Source organism: Dendrobates tinctorius, unplaced genomic scaffold (assembly GCF_039654945.1).
Source record: "Dendrobates tinctorius isolate UK_male_01 unplaced genomic scaffold, ASM3965494v1 ptg000320l, whole genome shotgun sequence".
Taxonomy (NCBI): domain Eukaryota; kingdom Metazoa; phylum Chordata; class Amphibia; order Anura; family Dendrobatidae; genus Dendrobates; species Dendrobates tinctorius.
This window is the reverse complement of record NW_027361987.1, coordinates 560,587-579,384: the sequence shown is the minus strand read 5'-3', so window position 1 is coordinate 579,384 and position 18,798 is coordinate 560,587. Positions and strand designations below refer to the sequence as shown.

Sequence of the window (18,798 nt, the reverse complement as noted above, 5' to 3'; positions counted from 1 at the left end):
CTTATAGGAACCTGACACATACAATGATACCGTCATCCCCCGATCCCTTCATAGTGTTACTGTATAATGTCCCAGCATTCCCAGCAGTGTCACCTCTCCAGTCAGCAGCTCAATCATCTTGTAGATGAGGTCTAGGATCTTCTGGTCATTGATGTCCTCAGGGATCAGGGGGTGAGGTGGAGGCCCCGTGATTGGGCTCAGGGGTCTTCCACATCCTTCAGACACAGGGTCCTGACAGCGATCACTAGAGGTCTTCTTCACCACTGTGTAATCCTGGTAAGGGAGGGACACATTAATAAATCTCACTACAGACATTTCCAGAGTCCTCACCTCTCCAGTTCTGTCCATCTGTTATTCCCATAGATAACAATGATGTAATGTGACGTCATCAGAATCTCTCACCTCTCCAGTGAGACGGAAGAGGATCTCTAGGGTGAGGTGCAACATCCTCTCCGCCATCTTGTCTCTGTCCATATCCATCCTTGATGGGTAAATCAGGAAAATTCTCTTCTGTAGAAGATCTTCACTGAGAGGATCCGATATTGTAGAGACCTGAATGAGAGGAAGATGATCCGATGTAACACCATAAGAATCCTGTGTAATAATACAATTACTGGAGATAATAAGGGAAACATAGGAGGAGATTTATTATCTTACAGGGTTTAGTTTTCTTCCCTGACATCTACTAATAAAACCTATATATTTAGGCCACAGACAACAAGCAGTTTCCTCCTCGGAGTCGGCAGCTGAACACGTTCCTCATAGACTCATCTTCCATAACGCTAATTCTCGTCTCATTACCGACACTGGAATCGGCATTAGCAATACTGCAGGAGAGATTCATTACACGCGACATGAGAAATAACTCCTTCATGATGAGGACGACATCTTCATCTTCTACTGCGGCTCTAGAGACAGATGTGGCCAGAGTCGGTCACTGCCTCCATCCCCACCGGCCGTCTATATGAAGGTTTCCCGTCTTCCCCGCACTGGAATCTTCTCTCACGTTAGATCTCAGCTCTGAGTCACACACAGAAGTTTGAGGCTTTTAGAAAAGATTTTTTGTTTCTACAAACACAACGGACAGAAATGATCTGATCCCAAAGTCTCCATGTACAGTGATTTATGGGGTTTATTTCTGGCCTTAGGCTTTCCTATATTACAAGATGGATGTGAAGACTTTTCTGCCCAATGATGATATAAGTATTCTCGGAGTGACGCCTTTATAACCAGATAATAGTATGTTTGCAGCTTGCAGAGCACAGCGGCTCCTTCTTCAGGCTCCTGTAACAATCCAGTCTCTCTCAGCACTGACAGCTTCTATGGCTGCTCTGAAGATAAAACTATTTTTTGTGGTAAAATGTAATTATTTTTTCCTCATCGCCCAATGGTATAAAATTCTGGGAGAAAGATGAGTAATTGAGAGGTGGGGGGTGTAACATGGCGCCTCTTATTGGGGGCTCTGATAATGTGACCCCCTAACACCATAAGAGCAGACTCTGCCCTGTCAGACGGCGCTCCTTCCCTCCTGAGCAGTGTCCGGCCCCTTATGGGGTATCGGCACTCAGGGGAAATTGTGGAACAAGTGGTTTCTGTTTTCTCCTCTTCTCCCGTGTGATAATTACAGACTTGGGGACGGAGCGACATTTTAGTGGGAACATTTCATTCCTCCGCTCAATGTTACACAATTCTGTGACCCCCTGAGGGTTAATAATCCTCCCTGCCCCCTAGATGAGCCCCCCAGAGGTGGAGGGGGTAACATGGGGCCACTTGTGGGGTCTCTGCTGTTCTGTTGTCAGCGCTGTTCACACGTCACACGGCGTCCGCCGTCTATCCCCGCCACAATGGCGCCCCTTCCCTCCCGAGCCTGTGGGGTATCGGCACTCAGGAGACACGGCGCACTGTGCGGCCTCAGCGCTCCTGTCACCTTTAGGACAATGATACATTGGGGGGAAAGTCACATTTCTGTGAGGAAAACAGTAAAATTGTCATTTCTTCCTTCCACATTGCTGAAATTCCTGTCACACTGTCCGAATTCAGAGATTGTCCTGTCAGAAAGGAGAAGACAGGGGGCGAAAGGGTTAATAGGACTCACAGGAGGAACTGGCCCAGAAAGCAGAAGGTCCAGGAGCGTCCGCCACATATATGACTGCTCTGTGCACAGGACCTGTTATGAGGTCACAGGAGGGGAGGAGTCAGGGGGTCACATGATCAGGGGCCTCAGTGTGTGCAGGACTCTGCTGTGCTGTTTGTCATGGTGCTGGATGAGGGGAAGTTTCTGTGTGGGGTCAGGAGGGGTTTACAGGGTGGATGTAGCAGAGCCGTGTGTGTACGAGGTGTACGGAGCGGAGCCGCGTGTGTACGAGGTGTACGGAGCGGAGCCACGTGTGTACGAGGTGTACGGAGCGGAGCCGCGTGTGTACGAGGTGTACGGAGCGGAGCCGCGTGTGTACGAGGTGTACGGAGCGGAGCCGCGTGTGTACGAGGTGTACGGAGCGGAGCCGAGTGTGTACGAGGTGTACGGAGCGGAGCCGCGTGTGTACGAGGTGTACGGAGCGGAGCCGCGTGTGTACGAGGTGTACGGAGCGGAGCCGCGTGTGTACGAGGTGTACGGAGCGGAGCCGCGTGTGTACGAGGTGTACGGAGCGGAGCCGCGTGTGTACGAGGTGTACGGAGCGGAGCCGCGTGTGTACGAGGTGTACGGAGCGGAGCCGCGTGTGTACGAGGTGTACGGAGCGGAGCCGCGTGTGTACGAGGTGTACGGAGCGGAGCCGCGTGTGTACGAGGTGAGCGGAGCCGCGTGTGTACGAGGTGAGCGGAGCCGCGTGTGTACGAGGTGAGCGGAGCCGCATGTGTACGAGGTGTACGGAGCGGAGCCGCGTGTGTACGAGGTGTACGGAGCGGAGCCGCGTGTGTACGAGGTGTACGGAGCGGAGCCGCGTGTGTACGAGGTGTACGGAGCGGAGCCGCGTGTGTACGAGGTGTACGGAGCGGAGCCGCGTGTGTACGAGGTGTACGGAGCGGAGCCGCGTGTGTACGAGGTGAGCGGAGCCGCGTGTGTACGAGGTGTACGGAGCGGAGCCGCGTGTGTACGAGGTGTACGGAGCGGAGCCGCGTGTGTACGAGGTGTACGGAGCTGAGCCGCGTGTGTACGGGGTGTACGGAGCTGAGCCGCGTGTGTACGGGGTGTACGGAGCTGAGCCGCGTGTGTACGAGGTGTACGGAGCGGAGCCGCGTGTGTACGAGGTGTACGGAGCGGAGCCGCGTGTGTACGAGGTGTACGGAGCGGAGCCGCGTGTGTACGAGGTGAGCGGAGCCGCGTGTGTACGAGGTGAGCGGAGCCGCGTGTGTACGAGGTGTACGGAGCGGAGCCGCGTGTGTACGAGGTGTACGGAGCGGAGCCGCGTGTGTACGAGGTGTACGGAGCGGAGCCGCGTGTGTACGAGGTGTACGGAGCGGAGCCGCGTGTGTACGAGGTGTACGGAGCGGAGCCGCGTGTGTACGAGGTGTACGGAGCGGAGCCGCGTGTGTACGAGGTGAGCGGAGCCGCGTGTGTACGAGGTGTACGGAGCGGAGCCGCGTGTGTACGAGGTGTACGGAGCGGAGCCGCGTGTGTACGAGGTGTACGGAGCTGAGCCGCGTGTGTACGGGGTGTACGGAGCTGAGCCGCGTGTGTACGGGGTGTACGGAGCTGAGCCGCGTGTGTACGAGGTGTACGGAGCGGAGCCGCGTGTGTACGAGGTGTACGGAGCGGAGCCGCGTGTGTACGAGGTGTACGGAGCGGAGCCGCGTGTGTACGGGGTGTACGGAGCTGAGCCGCGTGTGTACGGGGTGTACGGAGCTGAGCCGCGTGTGTACGAGGTGTACGGAGCTGAGCCGCGTGTGTACGAGGTGTACGGAGCGGAGCCGCGTGTGTACGAGGTGTACGGAGCGGAGCCGCGTGTGTACGAGGTGTACGGAGCGGAGCCGCGTGTGTACGAGGTGTACGGAGCGGAGCCGCGTGTGTACGGGGTGTACGGAGCGGAGCCGCGTGTGTACGGGGTGTACGGAGCGGAGCCGCGAGTGTACGAGGTGTACGGAGCGGAGCCGTGTGTGTACGAGGTGTTCGGAGCGGAGCCGTGTGTATACAGGGTGTACGGAGCGGAGCCCTGTGTGTACGAGGTGTACGGAGCGGAGCCGTGTGTGTACGAGGTGTACGGAGCGGAGCCGCGTGTGTACGAGGTGTAAGGAGCAGAGCCGTGTGTGTACGAGGTGTACGGAGCAGAGCCGTGTGTATACAGGGTGTACGGAGTGGAGCCCTGTGTGTACGAGGTGTACGGAGCGGAGCCGTGTGTGTACGAGGTGTACGGAGCGGAGCCGTGTGTGTACGAGGTGTACGGAGCGGAGCCGTGTGTGTACGAGGTGTAAGGAGCAGAGCCGTGTGTGTACGAGGTGTACGGAGCAGAGCCGTGTGTATACATGGTGTACGGAGCGGAGCCCTGTGTGTACGAGGTGTACGGAGCGGAGCCGTGTGTGTACGAGGTGTAAGGAGCAGAGCCGTGTGTGTACGAGGTGTAAGGAGCAGAGCCGTGTGTGTACGAGGTGTACGGAGCAGAGCCGCGTGTGTACGAGGTGTAAGGAGCAGAGCCGTGTGTGTACGAGGTGTACGGAGCAGAGCCGTGTGTATACAGGGTGTACGGAGCGGAGCCCTGTGTGTACGAGGTGTACGGAGCGGAGCCGTGTGTGTACGAGGTGTACGGAGCGGAGCCGTGTGTGTACAAGGTGTACGGAGCGGAGCCGTGTGTGTACGAGGTGTAAGGAGCAGAGCCGTGTGTGTACGAGGTGTACGGAGCAGAGCCGTGTGTATACATGGTGTACGGAGCGGAGCCCTGTGTGTACGAGGTGTACGGAGCGGAGCCGTGTGTGTACGAGGTGTAAGGAGCAGAGCCGTGTGTGTACGAGGTGTACGGAGAGGAGCCGTGTGTGTACGGGGTGTACGCAGCGGAGCCGTGTGTGTATGAGCTGTACGGAGCGGAGCCCTGTATGTACGAGGTGTACGGAATGGAGCCCTGTGTGTACGAGGTGTACGGAGCGGAGCTGTGTGTGTACGAGGTGTACGGAGCGGAGCCGCGTGTGTACGGGGTGTACGGAGCTGAGCCGCGTGTGTACGGGGTGTACGGAGCTGAGCCGCGTGTGTACGAGGTGTACGGAGCTGAGCCGCGTGTGTACGAGGTGTACGGAGCGGAGCCGCGTGTGTACGAGGTGTACGGAGCGGAGCCGCGTGTGTACGAGGTGTACGGAGCGGAGCCGCGTGTGTACGAGGTGTACGGAGCGGAGCCGCGTGTGTACGGGGTGTACGGAGCGGAGCCGCGTGTGTACGGGGTGTACGGAGCGGAGCCGCGAGTGTACGAGGTGTACGGAGCGGAGCCGTGTGTGTACGAGGTGTTCGGAGCGGAGCCGTGTGTATACAGGGTGTACGGAGCGGAGCCCTGTGTGTACGAGGTGTACGGAGCGGAGCCGTGTGTGTACGAGGTGTACGGAGCGGAGCCGCGTGTGTACGAGGTGTAAGGAGCAGAGCCGTGTGTGTACGAGGTGTACGGAGCAGAGCCGTGTGTATACAGGGTGTACGGAGTGGAGCCCTGTGTGTACGAGGTGTACGGAGCGGAGCCGTGTGTGTACGAGGTGTACGGAGCGGAGCCGTGTGTGTACGAGGTGTACGGAGCGGAGCCGTGTGTGTACGAGGTGTAAGGAGCAGAGCCGTGTGTGTACGAGGTGTACGGAGCAGAGCCGTGTGTATACATGGTGTACGGAGCGGAGCCCTGTGTGTACGAGGTGTACGGAGCGGAGCCGTGTGTGTACGAGGTGTAAGGAGCAGAGCCGTGTGTGTACGAGGTGTAAGGAGCAGAGCCGTGTGTGTACGAGGTGTACGGAGCAGAGCCGCGTGTGTACGAGGTGTAAGGAGCAGAGCCGTGTGTGTACGAGGTGTACGGAGCAGAGCCGTGTGTATACAGGGTGTACGGAGCGGAGCCCTGTGTGTACGAGGTGTACGGAGCGGAGCCGTGTGTGTACGAGGTGTACGGAGCGGAGCCGTGTGTGTACAAGGTGTACGGAGCGGAGCCGTGTGTGTACGAGGTGTAAGGAGCAGAGCCGTGTGTGTACGAGGTGTACGGAGCAGAGCCGTGTGTATACATGGTGTACGGAGCGGAGCCCTGTGTGTACGAGGTGTACGGAGCGGAGCCGTGTGTGTACGAGGTGTAAGGAGCAGAGCCGTGTGTGTACGAGGTGTACGGAGAGGAGCCGTGTGTGTACGGGGTGTACGCAGCGGAGCCGTGTGTGTATGAGCTGTACGGAGCGGAGCCCTGTATGTACGAGGTGTACGGAATGGAGCCCTGTGTGTACGAGGTGTACGGAGCGGAGCTGTGTGTGTACGAGGTGTACGGAGCGGAGCACTGTGTGTACGAGGTGTGCGGACCGGAGCCGTGTGTACGAGGTGTACAGAGCAGAGCCGTGTGTGTACGTGGTGTACGGAGCGAAGCTGTGTGTGTAGGTAAGCGTGGCCGATGGTGCAGTGGGTCCACATCCACCAGTGTTACACCAAGTAACTGTGCACACCTCACAACTTTTGAAGCACAGAAAGAGGCACAGAGCATGCGACGCGCATAGCAGCAAACTTTGGCCTCACCCTAATCCATGGCCATTTAGCACTGCTTTCTCCCCCGGCAGGAGGGGTTGTCAGAGGGGCGCTGGTAGTGAGGGAAATTCAGCAGACGCCTGAGACTGCAGGGTGTAGACCCAAATCCGGGACTGTCCGCTGTATCCGGGACAGTTGGGACTAGAGATGAGCAGATGGATTCATAGGTCTCTGGTCCAGCGTGCGTGGGACCTGGGGATTATTTTTTGTGCCGTCATTCACAGTCGGAGCCTCCAGAACGTTCTCCTCTTTATGTAGCGTCACTATACGACATCCAGCTTATTTGTGTCTGTAAGGCCGTGTTCACACACTGCAGAAATACGGTGTTTTTTGTTTTCTGCAGGATCCGCACCATCTACAATAACGATCTTCTCCCCCTTATTTGATGCGTTCTTGGTGCAGATGTGAAGCCGCGGTTTTAATGCGCTTTTTAGAGGACAGAAAAGCTTTGATTCTGCACTTAATAAAGTTTCTGCAGTTTTTTACCCGCGATTTTATTAGAGAGAAAAGCCCCAAATCCGCACAGATCAGCCGCGTCCTCGGGCGCACAGCGGGCGCCTTTTATGGTAAAGTAGTTTTTATTAAGGATTTATTTACATAAATGAGGTAAAGAAAAAGGGGAGACAGATTATAAATACCCAGTAATACAGACGAGAACAAAACAACAGCAATAAAGAGAAATGTAAAGTCATGAAAGATAGAGGCAGAATAAAGGGGAGAAAGGGTTAAGGAGGAGAACGGGGAAGGAAAAATAGGATTTTTAACCCCTTCGAGACCTTACCCTTTTTCATTTTTGCATTTCTGTTTTTCGCCCCCCCTTCTTCCCACAGCCATAACTTTTTTATGTTTCCGTCAGTATGGCCATGTTAGGCTAGTTTCACACTTGCTTTTTTTTGCAGCGCGTTTTTCCCGCAAAAAAACGCATTAAAAAAACGCATACAAATGCATACAAACGCTGCGTTTTTTTCAAGCATTTTTATGCGCATGCAGGAAAAAAACGCAGCGTTTTTGCGCGTTTGTATGCGTTTTTTGTGCGTTAGCGTTTTTTTACAGATTTTGGAAAAACCCCACAAAAATGAAAAAACAACCATTCAACAACACACAAGACCAATGGGACTTCATTGTGGGTGTGGTATGTTAATATATAGACCCTGTCTACAGTATTCTTCACATTTGCTTGATTCTTCTCGTGACCATGGATCTGCGCTGGAAGAGTTTTCACTTCAACTTGGATTTGGACATCGCGATGGCTCAGGCGTATGCAGTTGCTTGCCATGAACAAAGGAAGAGAGAGAGGCAGCGAAGACGGCGGCGTATGTGGATACATCCGATTGTTGAACTCCGGGAGAGCCGTGGGGCATACCACACCCTCTACAGCGAGCTACAGGCAAACCCGGAGAAATTTACAGATTATATCAGGATGTCCCACGAAAGTTTCATGGATTTGCTTGCTCGTGTCCAACAATCCATCCGGAGACAGGACACACAGCTCCGTCGTGCGATTCCTCCTGAGGAACGGCTACTGGTGACATTACGGTATGTTTTAAAAACCAAGGGGTGCGGTCTGATGTTTTTTTTTTAAATTTAGTATTCAAAACCTTGGGTAATTAGTTTTCGTGAATGTACTAATATTTTATTTTATAGTTTTTTAAAATAATATTCATAAATATTAATTTTACTTCTTTGTCTGTTCACAGATTCCTGGCGACTGGAGAAACCCTATCTTCACTACACTTCCAGTACCGTATTGGAATCTCTACCTTGTCTGGAATTGTTGCTGACACCTGCCGGGCTCTCTGGAATGTTCTTTGCCCAGAATTTATGCCCCTGCCCACCGCTGAAAAGTGGATGGAAATTGCTGACAAATTCTGGACAGTATGCAATTTTCCCAACTGTTTGGGAGCTGTTGATTGGAAACACATACGGATCATCAAACCCCAAAGAACGGGATCTGAGTACTATAATTACAAAAAGTACTTTTCAATAGTACTCATTGCGATTGCGGATGCCGGATGTATGTTTGTAGCAGTGGACATTGGAGCATTTGGCCGTGGTAATGACTCACAGGCTTTTAAAAACTCAGACATGGGCCGGAGGTTGTATGGCAACCAATTTAATTTCCCTATGCCACGGCCTCTTCCTCACACCGAAGCTCCGCCACTGCCCTTTGTAATGGTTGGCGATGAGGCTTTTCAAATGTGCGGAAACTTACTGAAACCCTACTCCAGCCGGGACTTGGACCACACCAAAAAAATATTTAATTACAGGCTGACCAGGGCCAGAAGAACTGTCGAGTGTGCTTTTGGGATTCTTGTTTCCAGATGGCGAATTCTGGGCACGGCCATTAATCTTAAACTTGAAACAGTCGATGAGGTGGTGAAGGCCTGTGTGGTTCTACATAACTTTGTGATGGCTAAAGAGCACCCGACCTTTGAACTGGACGATGATGCTCCTAACCCATTGCCTGAATTCACTCAGCACACTCTCAGGTCATCCGTTGAAGTTGGCCAAATGAGGGACCAATTTGCGGCCTACTTTATTTCTGATGTAGGACGGGTGCACTGGCAAGATGAAATGGTGTAATGTTGTTGTTTATGGTAATAAAAATCCTTATTTGATACCATTACTGAGTGCACTATATTTTTTAAACTCCAATTAAATAAAAAACTTCCCATGTATAACTGAATTTTTTTATGTTCACACACCTGGGCAGGTAAATACACATATGAGTTAAAATGCAGCATTGCTAGTCTGCGTGAAATATATTGGAACGAGCAAAGCTGCAGGCCATGAATCAGGAAACCATTTTTTTTCAAGAGAAAATTGTGCAACTAGTTTAAAACAAAGTATGTGATTTTCTCAAAACACAACCCTCAAAACCCAACCCCAATGAAAGTCCATGGGGAATACAAGTCAGCATTGAGTGGATGAATGTAATCTGCTCCATTACAAGTTATTACACTAGGCCTTGGAATGACTATACTAGGCCGTGGTATTTCAAATATGAGTATAGTAGGCCTTGGGCCTACTAGTATAGTCATATGTGAAATACCACGGCCTAGTATAGTCATAACAAGGCCTACTCGATTTTTGCCAACTAGGATCTTGTTTCACGAAAAACAAACGGGTGAAACTTGACAAGTTTCAACAGTTTGTTTTTCATGAAACCAGATTCTAGTTGGTAAAACTAGAGTTATTACACTAGGCCTTGGAATGACTATACTAGGCCGTGGTATTTCAAATATGAGTATAGTAGGCCTTGGGCCTACTAGTATAGTCATATGTGAAATACCACGGCCTAGTATAGTCATAACAAGGCCTACTCGATTTTTGCCAACTAGGATCTTGTTTCACGAAAAACAAACGGGTGAAACTTGACAAGTTTCAACAGTTTGTTTTTCATGAAACCAGATTCTAGTTGGTAAAACTAGAGTTATTACACTAGGCCTTGGAATGACTATACTAGGCCGTGGTATTTCAAATATGAGTATAGTAGGCCTTGGGCCTACTAGTATAGTCATATGTGAAATACCACGGCCTAGTATAGTCATAACAAGGCCTACTCGATTTTTGCCAACTAGGATCTTGTTTCACGAAAAACAAACGGGTGAAACTTGACAAGTTTCAACAGTTTGTTTTTCATGAAACCAGATTCTAGTTGGTAAAACTAGAGTTATTACACTAGGCCTTGGAATGACTATACTAGGCCGTGGTATTTCAAATATGAGTATAGTAGGCCTTGGGGCTAGTAGTATAGTAATATGTGAAATACCACGGCCTAGTATAGTCATACCAAGGCCTACTGTAATAACTCGATTTTTAACAACTAGCATCTTGTTTCACAAAAAACAAACTGGTGAAACTAGAAAGAAACTTATTTTTAAGACAAGTTTCAACAGTTTGTTTTTCATGAAACCAGATCCAAGTTGGTAAAACTCGAGTTATTACACTAGGCCTTGGTATGACTATACTAGTCCGTGTTATTTCACATATGACTATACTAGGCCTTGGGTTGGTTTTTAACATGTATTTACCCATCAGTGTGTGTTAGCGGCGCAAACAACATTAATGAAACTTAGTAATGGTGAACCACAAATGTAAATTTATTTTTTATCACAAAAATAAACCAAAAAATTATTTTTTCCGGCGTTTGGGGGCAGATGGTTTCAATTTGGGGGTGTGCAGGGAATATGCAACACTTGCAGTTGAAGACGGTGTTTGAGGGGAAGGGGCAACAAAACTTGTGGGGGAAGGTAGTCCAGCTAAGGGAATTAAACTAGGAACACTTGGAGGAGAGGAAATCTGTTCAGGTACATTAGTTGTAATGGCATGTCGCCGTAGGCTTGTGTGCCTGGACCGACTTTGGCCCAATGCCCGCCTTGATAGATTTCGCCTTGAACTAGGGGCAAATATGGAATGTAGGTCCCCCGTCTTCTGGTATGGCTGCTGCTGCTGAGGTGGCGGCTGCTGCTGCTGAGGTGGCGGCTGCTGCTGAGGTGGCGGCTGCTGCTGAGGTGGCTGCTGCTGCTGAGGTGGTTGCTGCTGCTGAGGTGGTTGCTGCTGCTGCTGAGGTGGCTGCTGCTGCTGCTGAGGTGGCTGCTGCTGCTGCTGAGGTGGCTGCTGCTGAGGTGGCTGCTGCTGCTGAGGTGGCTGCTGCTGCTGCTCTTCGTTGTCAGTGCTCGTCCTTGCAGGAGGACTGGTGGCGGCAGTGATGGTCCAGGTTTGCAGAGTGGTGGTGGCAGGGCTACTACATGTTGTTGTAGCGGCAGGGCTGTTCCATGTTTGCCTAGTGGTGGCTGAGCTCCACGCATGCATGGGAGTGGCGGTGGTGCTCCAGACAGGAGCAGCGCTTGCCATGGTGGTGTCGGTGAAGTGACCAGCTGCACTCAGACTTGTGGTGGTGTAACGGTGGGTGTCCTGGCTTTGAATAGAGGTGTCCGTGCAGTGGTATGCAGCACAAGTCGGTAGTGAGGTGAAGCGAGTCAATGGTGGCACAGGTGGAAAGGACACCACTGACTGCTGACCGTACCGATTATGCTGCATAGCCTGCAAGAAAGCATTGTTGCAGGCCTGCAGCACATTCAGCTGTTGATCAGGACTAAGGTGTTCCGCCATGCCCTTTTCAATCTTACTAAAAAAATGGTGTGCTGGTCTGTTGAGGTCGGCCTCCAGACGGTCAAGGCGCTGTTCTACAGAATTGAAGCGGTGTTCAAAGTGGTTAAAACCATGTTCCATGAGTGCAAAACCGCTTTCAACTCTGTCGGACAGTGACTTGAGGCTGGAATTAAATGTCTCGCTCAAATGCATAAACTCGGGCAAGACATTCCTGTCCAAGGCCCTCTGCCGCTGGCGGGTAGTGCCCGCATAACCAGTGGCAGAGACCTGGGACAGGGGAACACCTGATGGCCCAGCTTCCTGGTCACCAGCTGTGTGTGTGGTTGACCTGCAAGGTGCTTCCTGGCTGTCGGATGGCTGGGACGGGTCAGAGGACGTCCGAGGAAGGACCGCTCCAGGGCTAGGTTGCAGGGTGCTGCTCCAGGTGTTGTGGAAGAAAGGAAAATCATTACTACCATGCCTGTACAAGAAGCATCAGCTGTGGATTAGAAAAACACAGATTAATAAAAATAAAACCCCAAAATTTATAATACTTACGATCTCGTGGCAAGGACCGGTCTTAGGAACTGCAACGCGTGATAGTGACGGTATCTAGTTCTGGTCCTTGACGCAGATCCACTGCGAACCTGGCCCTCAGCACGAACATCACTGTTGAAGCGGTCCTTGATCGAACGCCAACGTGTTCGGACTTTGTCCACTGTTGATAAAAAAAAAACAGTGCCGTCAAGGACAACAGTCACTGCGGCACAATGTAGCAATACAATACTCAAAGCAGTCACTGTAGACCCCGATGACACTGTTGGGTTTCCTGCTAGAATATGCCTAGCACGAAACCCAACAGTGCCGTCAAGGACAACAGTCACTGCGGCACAATGTAGCAATACAATACTCAAAGCAGTCACTGTAGACCCCGATGACACTGTTGGGTTTCCTGCTAGAATATGCCTAGCACGAAACCCAACAGTGCCGTAAAGGACAACAGTCACTGCGGCACAATGTAGCAATACAATACTCAAAGCAGTCACTGTAGACCCCGATGACACTGTTGGGTTTCCTGCTAGAATACACCTAGCACGAAACCCAACAGTGCCGTCAAGGACAACAGTCACTGCGGCACAATGTAGCAATACAATACTCAAAGCAGTCACTGTAGACCCCGATGACACTGTTGGGTTTCCTGCTAGAATACACCTAGCACGAAACCCAACAGTGCCGTCAAGGACAACAGTCACTGCGGCACAATGTAGCAATACAATACTCAAAGCAGTCACTGTAGACCCCGATGACACTGTTGGGTTTCCTGCTAGAATATGCCTAGCACGAAACCCAACAGTGCCGTCAAGGACAACAGTCACTGCGGCACAATACAGAGCAGGGAAATACTCACTAAACGCCTTTTTGGAGGATGCTGTGGCGCTGTCCCAGCCATCAATCAACGCTGCGGCCACCTCATTCCATAGCCGCCGGGTCACCACAATGTCCTTGTGCAGCCGGTCACGGCTGTCCCACAACGGCGAACGCTCCTGGACCAGGCTGATGAGCTGCTCATTATCCAGGTAGACGTCTTCATCCCGTTGTGGAACCTAGACAAAACACATTCATTAGAATAATCAAATTTAAATTGAATAAAAAGTTACAAAAAAAGAAACATAAAAAAGAGTAAAAATAGAAGATAAAAAATAAAGAACATTACAAATCATTTGATACTTACATTCCGTATCACCACCGGGACTTGGCTTCGCTGCTCCTGCTCTTCGCCCTCACTAGTCCCGTCCGCAGATGATGATGACGATGTCTTAAAAAAGTTGAAAAAAACGTAAGAGATTTGGAGAAGCAGCAGATATACTTACCAGATGCACGAAAATAATCACCTCACGGTCTGCTTGCGCCAATTCCTGCCGCGATGGGGAATACTCGGATTCTGAACACATACTGCATGTAAAAATAATAAAAATCATTAGTACATACATAATTTAAAAGGACAGGCATATAATGTAATATACTCACATTCTTCGCTGATATAATGGGTTCTTGGTTGACTGTCTGCTCTTCAATCTGTCAGTGTAGTAGTGGCAGACTTTTTTTTTTGACTTTAGAAGATTATAACTAGGACAACAAGTGGACACCACCAAAAAAACGCAGCGCTAAAAAAAAGCATACATGCGCATGCCAGTGCGCACGTATGCGCATCCATAGGCTATAATGGCCATTTTTAGCGCAAAACGTGCGCATACGTGCGCATGCGCTTTTTTCCAGGGCCAAAAAATGCAACATGCTGCGTCTGGAAAATACCAACGCACACCCCAAAAAAACGCAGCGCATGAAAATCGCATACGTGCGCATGCCAGCGCGCAGGTATGCGCACCCATGTTAAATATAGGGGAAAAATCGCATGCGCACGTATGCGTTTTTTTCCAGCGCTAAAAAACGCAAATGTGAAACCAGCCTTAGGGCTTGTTTGTTGCGGGACAAGTTGTGCTTTGGAACGACATCATTGGTTTCACCATATCGTGTACTCAAAAATGGGAAAAAATTTCCAAGTGCGGTGAAATTGCAAAAAAGTGTAACTCCACAACTTTTTTTGGATTTTCTTTCTACCATATTCACCAAATGCTAAGACTGCCCTGCCATTATGATTCTCCAGGTCATTACAAGGTCATAGACACCAAACAGGTCTCAGTTCTTTTGTATTTAAGTGGTCAAAAAAATACATAATTTGTTGGAAAAAAAAAGTGTGCCATTTTCCAAGACCCGTAGCGTCTCCATTTTTCATGATCTTGGGTTGGGTGAGGGCTTATTGTTTGCGCACTGAGCTGATGTTTTTAATGATCCCATATTGGTGCAGATACGATCTTTTGATCATCCGTTATGGCATTTTAATTCAATGTTGCGGCGATCAAAACACCTTAATTCTGGCATTTTGACTCTTTTTCTCACTACACCGTGTAGTGATCGGGTTGTTCCTTGTTTTATTGATAGATCGGGCGATTCTGAACGCGGCGATACCAAATTTGTGTATGTTTGATTTTTCTATTTTATTTTGAATGGGGTGAAAGGGGGGTGATTTGAACTTTTATATTTTTTATTTTTTTATATTTTTAAAAACATTTTTTTTACTTTTGGCCTGCTTCATTAGTTTCCATGGGAGACTAGAAGCTGCCATAACTCGATCGGCTCTGCGATGATCAGATCACCTGTATGTAGCAGAATACCTCACTTGAGCTGACGTGTGCTGGGAAAGATGCAGGCTCACCGCCGGAGCCGACATCAAAGGGAGAGAAGTTACCTGCGCCGTACTAGTATGGTCATGAATGGGTTAAGGAACATGGGGAAAAGGGAAAGGGATCAAAAGGAAATGAAAAAGATTGGTCTGCACCGGATAGGCCGGGAAAGGGGTTACGGGACACATGTAATACCTTATATATAAAACATTTAAGAGGCGGGAGGGGAAGAGAAGGAATGGGAAAGGCGAGGAAAGAAAAAGGGGAGAAAGGAAGAACAGCTGTAACCAGGCGGAGAGACGAGAATCTAGAGGAATCCTGACTGTTACATCATGGAAGATACTGAGTGTTGGAGTCTGATAGCGCCGCAGTTCTCATGAAATCTGCGCTCTCTGTGGTCTGAAGACCCTGCGGACCTCTGGGTTTTGATGCGTTTTCCCTTTATAGGCTTCTTCTGAAAAAAACGTATTAAGAAAAAAAATGTATGAAGAGAAAACCGCCGTCACATTTATAAGCGCAGAATCAAAGCTTTTCTGTACTATTAAAAAAGTGTTTAAACGCGGATTCATATCTGCCAAAAAAGCATCAAATATGGGGGAAAATGCAAAAAAGAAGAAACGCAGCAAACGCGCTATAATCAGGGAGGATTGTCAATGCGTCATCTGGGTCAGACATTTACAGAAGAAAGAACGCAGCATTTACGCTACGTGTGAACACGTCCTCCGTCCGCATCACAGCTTTATCACATTATTTTATGGGTTTTATAGAGAAAAATATCAATTACGCCATTTTGTTTTTCCCGTAATTTACCGATTCCTGTAAATAATCTGATCGCTGTGTTCTGCGGGTCATTACAGTTATATTGACACAACTATGTGTAGAAAAAAGAACACTTTCCTACTTTTTAAGTAAGAGCACGGTGAGGATAGAAAGGGAAACAATACTGAATTGTGTGGATAAAGCAAATCTTGTTAATGTTCATTCAAAAAGTGATTACAAAAATGAAGAAAAGTAAGTTCATAGCACACAGAAATAAGTATTAGATTAAAAGAAGAGAAAACAAGCATTCATTGGTTCTTACATGTGGTCTTGAGGCATGATGCGGTCCGTGCTGGAGATTCTCAAGATATAAGAGATCTCCCTGAACAGGAGTTAGGTCGGCTTATACACTATTTTGACCCATAGGCCGGGGTCACACTAACCGACGCAAAATACGGTCCGTAGTTTACATGCGTAATACGGATGAATGACCCCTAAATAGTGCTCCGTATGTCATCCGTACTCAAGGTGTGGTCGCGTATTTTGCGCATGTCTGCATCCGTATGTAATCCGTATGGCATCCGTATGCGGAGATTTTCTCACAGGCTTGCAAAATGGACATGTAACGGTTTTGAGGCCTGCAAACTATTGAAATCATTAGCCTACACCCTATTTATTGCCTCTGTAACAGGTGGCTGCCTCCATTCTGTCCATTTTTGACCTTGCCTTGTCTAGGTGTGTTGGTGTTGTATGGCCAACATGACAGTCTGAGTTTCAACACAACTGAGCAGGTTCTCTTCAACTGGCTTTTGTCACGCTGCTTTGGATAGCCATACCCAGTGATAGTGGATCCGCGGAGGAGGAGACGCATGTGGGTCCATCCACTTTTGAGGCAACGACTCACAAGAGGTCATTTTCACCGCCTCTATTCTTCTCTGTGGGAGCATCCAGCTAAATTCTACCAATACTGTCGCATGAGCCTTGCAACATTTGATCTACTCTTGGAGACAGTGCGCCCTGGGATAACCTTTCAGAACACAAGGATGCGCAAAGCTAGACTGCAGAGGAGCGACTTCTACTCACATTACGGTATGTACTATACAACCACCTTCTCTATGTTCATGAGGTGTTGGCCAAAGTATGTGTCTTTTCGGATTTGTTTGGTTTGTTTTGGCCTCATCTTAGTCCAGATATATTTAAACTTACACACCAGAATGTTATGTGTAATATGTACTGAATATCACGTAGTCATTATCCTTGAAAAAATATGTGTGTTAGTAGATATGAAACCCCAACATTTTGGTTATGTATGTAGCTGCTGTTTTTCTCATTTTTTGGTTCTAAATGTCACATTTCTGCTGTTCTTCAGCTTCCTGTCCACTGGCCTGTCTTATGCCGCCCTCCACCATGAGTTTCTCATTGGAAGATCTACCATTTCTGGCATAGTCAGGCCAACATGTAGTGAAATCTGGTAAAGACTACATCAAGTCGTCATGCCCGAGCCCAGGATGGAAGACTGGTTGAGGATCTCAAGGGACTTTGAGGAGGAATGCCAGTTTCCTAATTGTATTGGGGCCCTTGATGGGAAACATATCCGGGTGTGTAAGCAGCCGAACTCTGGCTCCCAATTCTTCAATTATAAACAATACTTTTCTGTTGTATTGTTGGCTCTGGCCGACCCTCAATACAAGTTTATAATTGTCGACAACGGGGCCTATGGAAGGACGGGAGACTCAAGAGTCTTCAATACTTCCATTATGGGTCGGCGGTTACGCACTAACCAGTTAGATCTACCCCCACCACGCCAGCTACCAGGCTCAACTCAAGAATCAGTCCCTTATGTCCTTTGGCATTCTTTGTGCCAAAGGGTGGGTCCTCCAGTCTGCCATTCAGCTGAGTGAACAAAATGTTAATGAAGCTATAAAAGCCTGTGTCGTTCTTCATAACTTCACCAGGATACATGATTGTTCCTCCTCTGCTGGTGTTGTGCGTGGGTCGGACATTGTGCGTAGGGAAAGACCACATGTCAACCCTCAACGTAGACCGCTCTCTGCTCTCAAAGTGCGAGATATTTTCACAAATTATTTTATGTCACCTGAGGGGGAAACTTCTTGGCAAGAGCATGCTGTGTCTATGTTATAATTTTGTGCTTTTTGTCTGTGTAAATATATATATTTCAAACCCTTATGGTTCGCTCACTGTGTAATTGCCTTGGTAAGGCTGGTTTCACATTTGCGTTTTTTAGCGCTGGAAAAAAACGCATACATGCGCATGCGATTTTTCCCCTATATTTAACATGGGTGCGCATACATGCGCGCTTGTAAGCGCATGTATGCGATTTTCATGCGCTGCGTTTTTTTGGGGTGTGCGTTGGTATTTTCCAGACGCTGCATGTTGCATTTTTTGGCCCTGGAAAAAAGCGCATGCGCACGTATGCGCACGTTTTGCGCTAAAAATGGCCATTATAGCCTATGGATGCGCATACGTGCGCACTGGCATGCGCAGGTATGCGATTTTTTAGCGCTGCGTTTTTTGGGTGGTGTCCACTTTTTATCCTAGTTAGAATCTTCTAAAGTCAAAAAAAAAAAGTCTATATAAAGGAGGTGCCTGCCAAAACTCTGCCACTACTACACTGACAGATTGAAGAGCAGACAGTCAACCAAGAACCCATTATATCAGCGAAGAATGTGAGTATATTACATTATATGCCTGTCCTTTTAAATTATGTATGTACTAATGATTTTTATTATTTTTACATGCAGTATGTCTTCAGAATCGGAGTATTCCCCATCGCGGCAGGAATTGGCGCAAGCAGACCGTGAGGTGATTATTTTCGTGCATCTGGTAAGTATATCTGCTGCTTCTCCAAATCTCTTACGTTTTTTTCAACTTTCTTAAGACATCGTCATCATCATCTGCGGACGGCACTAGTGAGGGCGAAGAGCAGGAGCAGCGAAGCCAAGTCCCGGTGGTGATACGGAATGTAAGTATCAAATGATTTGTAATGTTCTTTATTTTTTATCTTCTATTTTT

At 49.0% G+C, this 18,798-nt stretch overlaps 2 protein-coding genes across 2 annotated transcripts in view; one reads left to right on the top strand and one right to left on the bottom strand.

The window, feature by feature from the left end:
• The window catches only part of LOC141073942 (uncharacterized), a 202,581-nt gene that overhangs the window by 94,192 nt on the left and 89,591 nt on the right, over positions 1-18,798 (top strand). The window lies entirely within an intron of this gene.
• Positions 49-15,738, bottom strand: LOC141073899 (oocyte zinc finger protein XlCOF29-like). Its single transcript, XM_073561439.1, has 3 exons — positions 15,709-15,738; positions 403-552; positions 49-273 (listed from the first exon to the last, which is right to left on the bottom strand). Exons 1-3 carry the CDS (start codon positions 15,736-15,738, stop codon positions 49-51), a joined length of 405 nt encoding a protein of 134 aa, XP_073417540.1.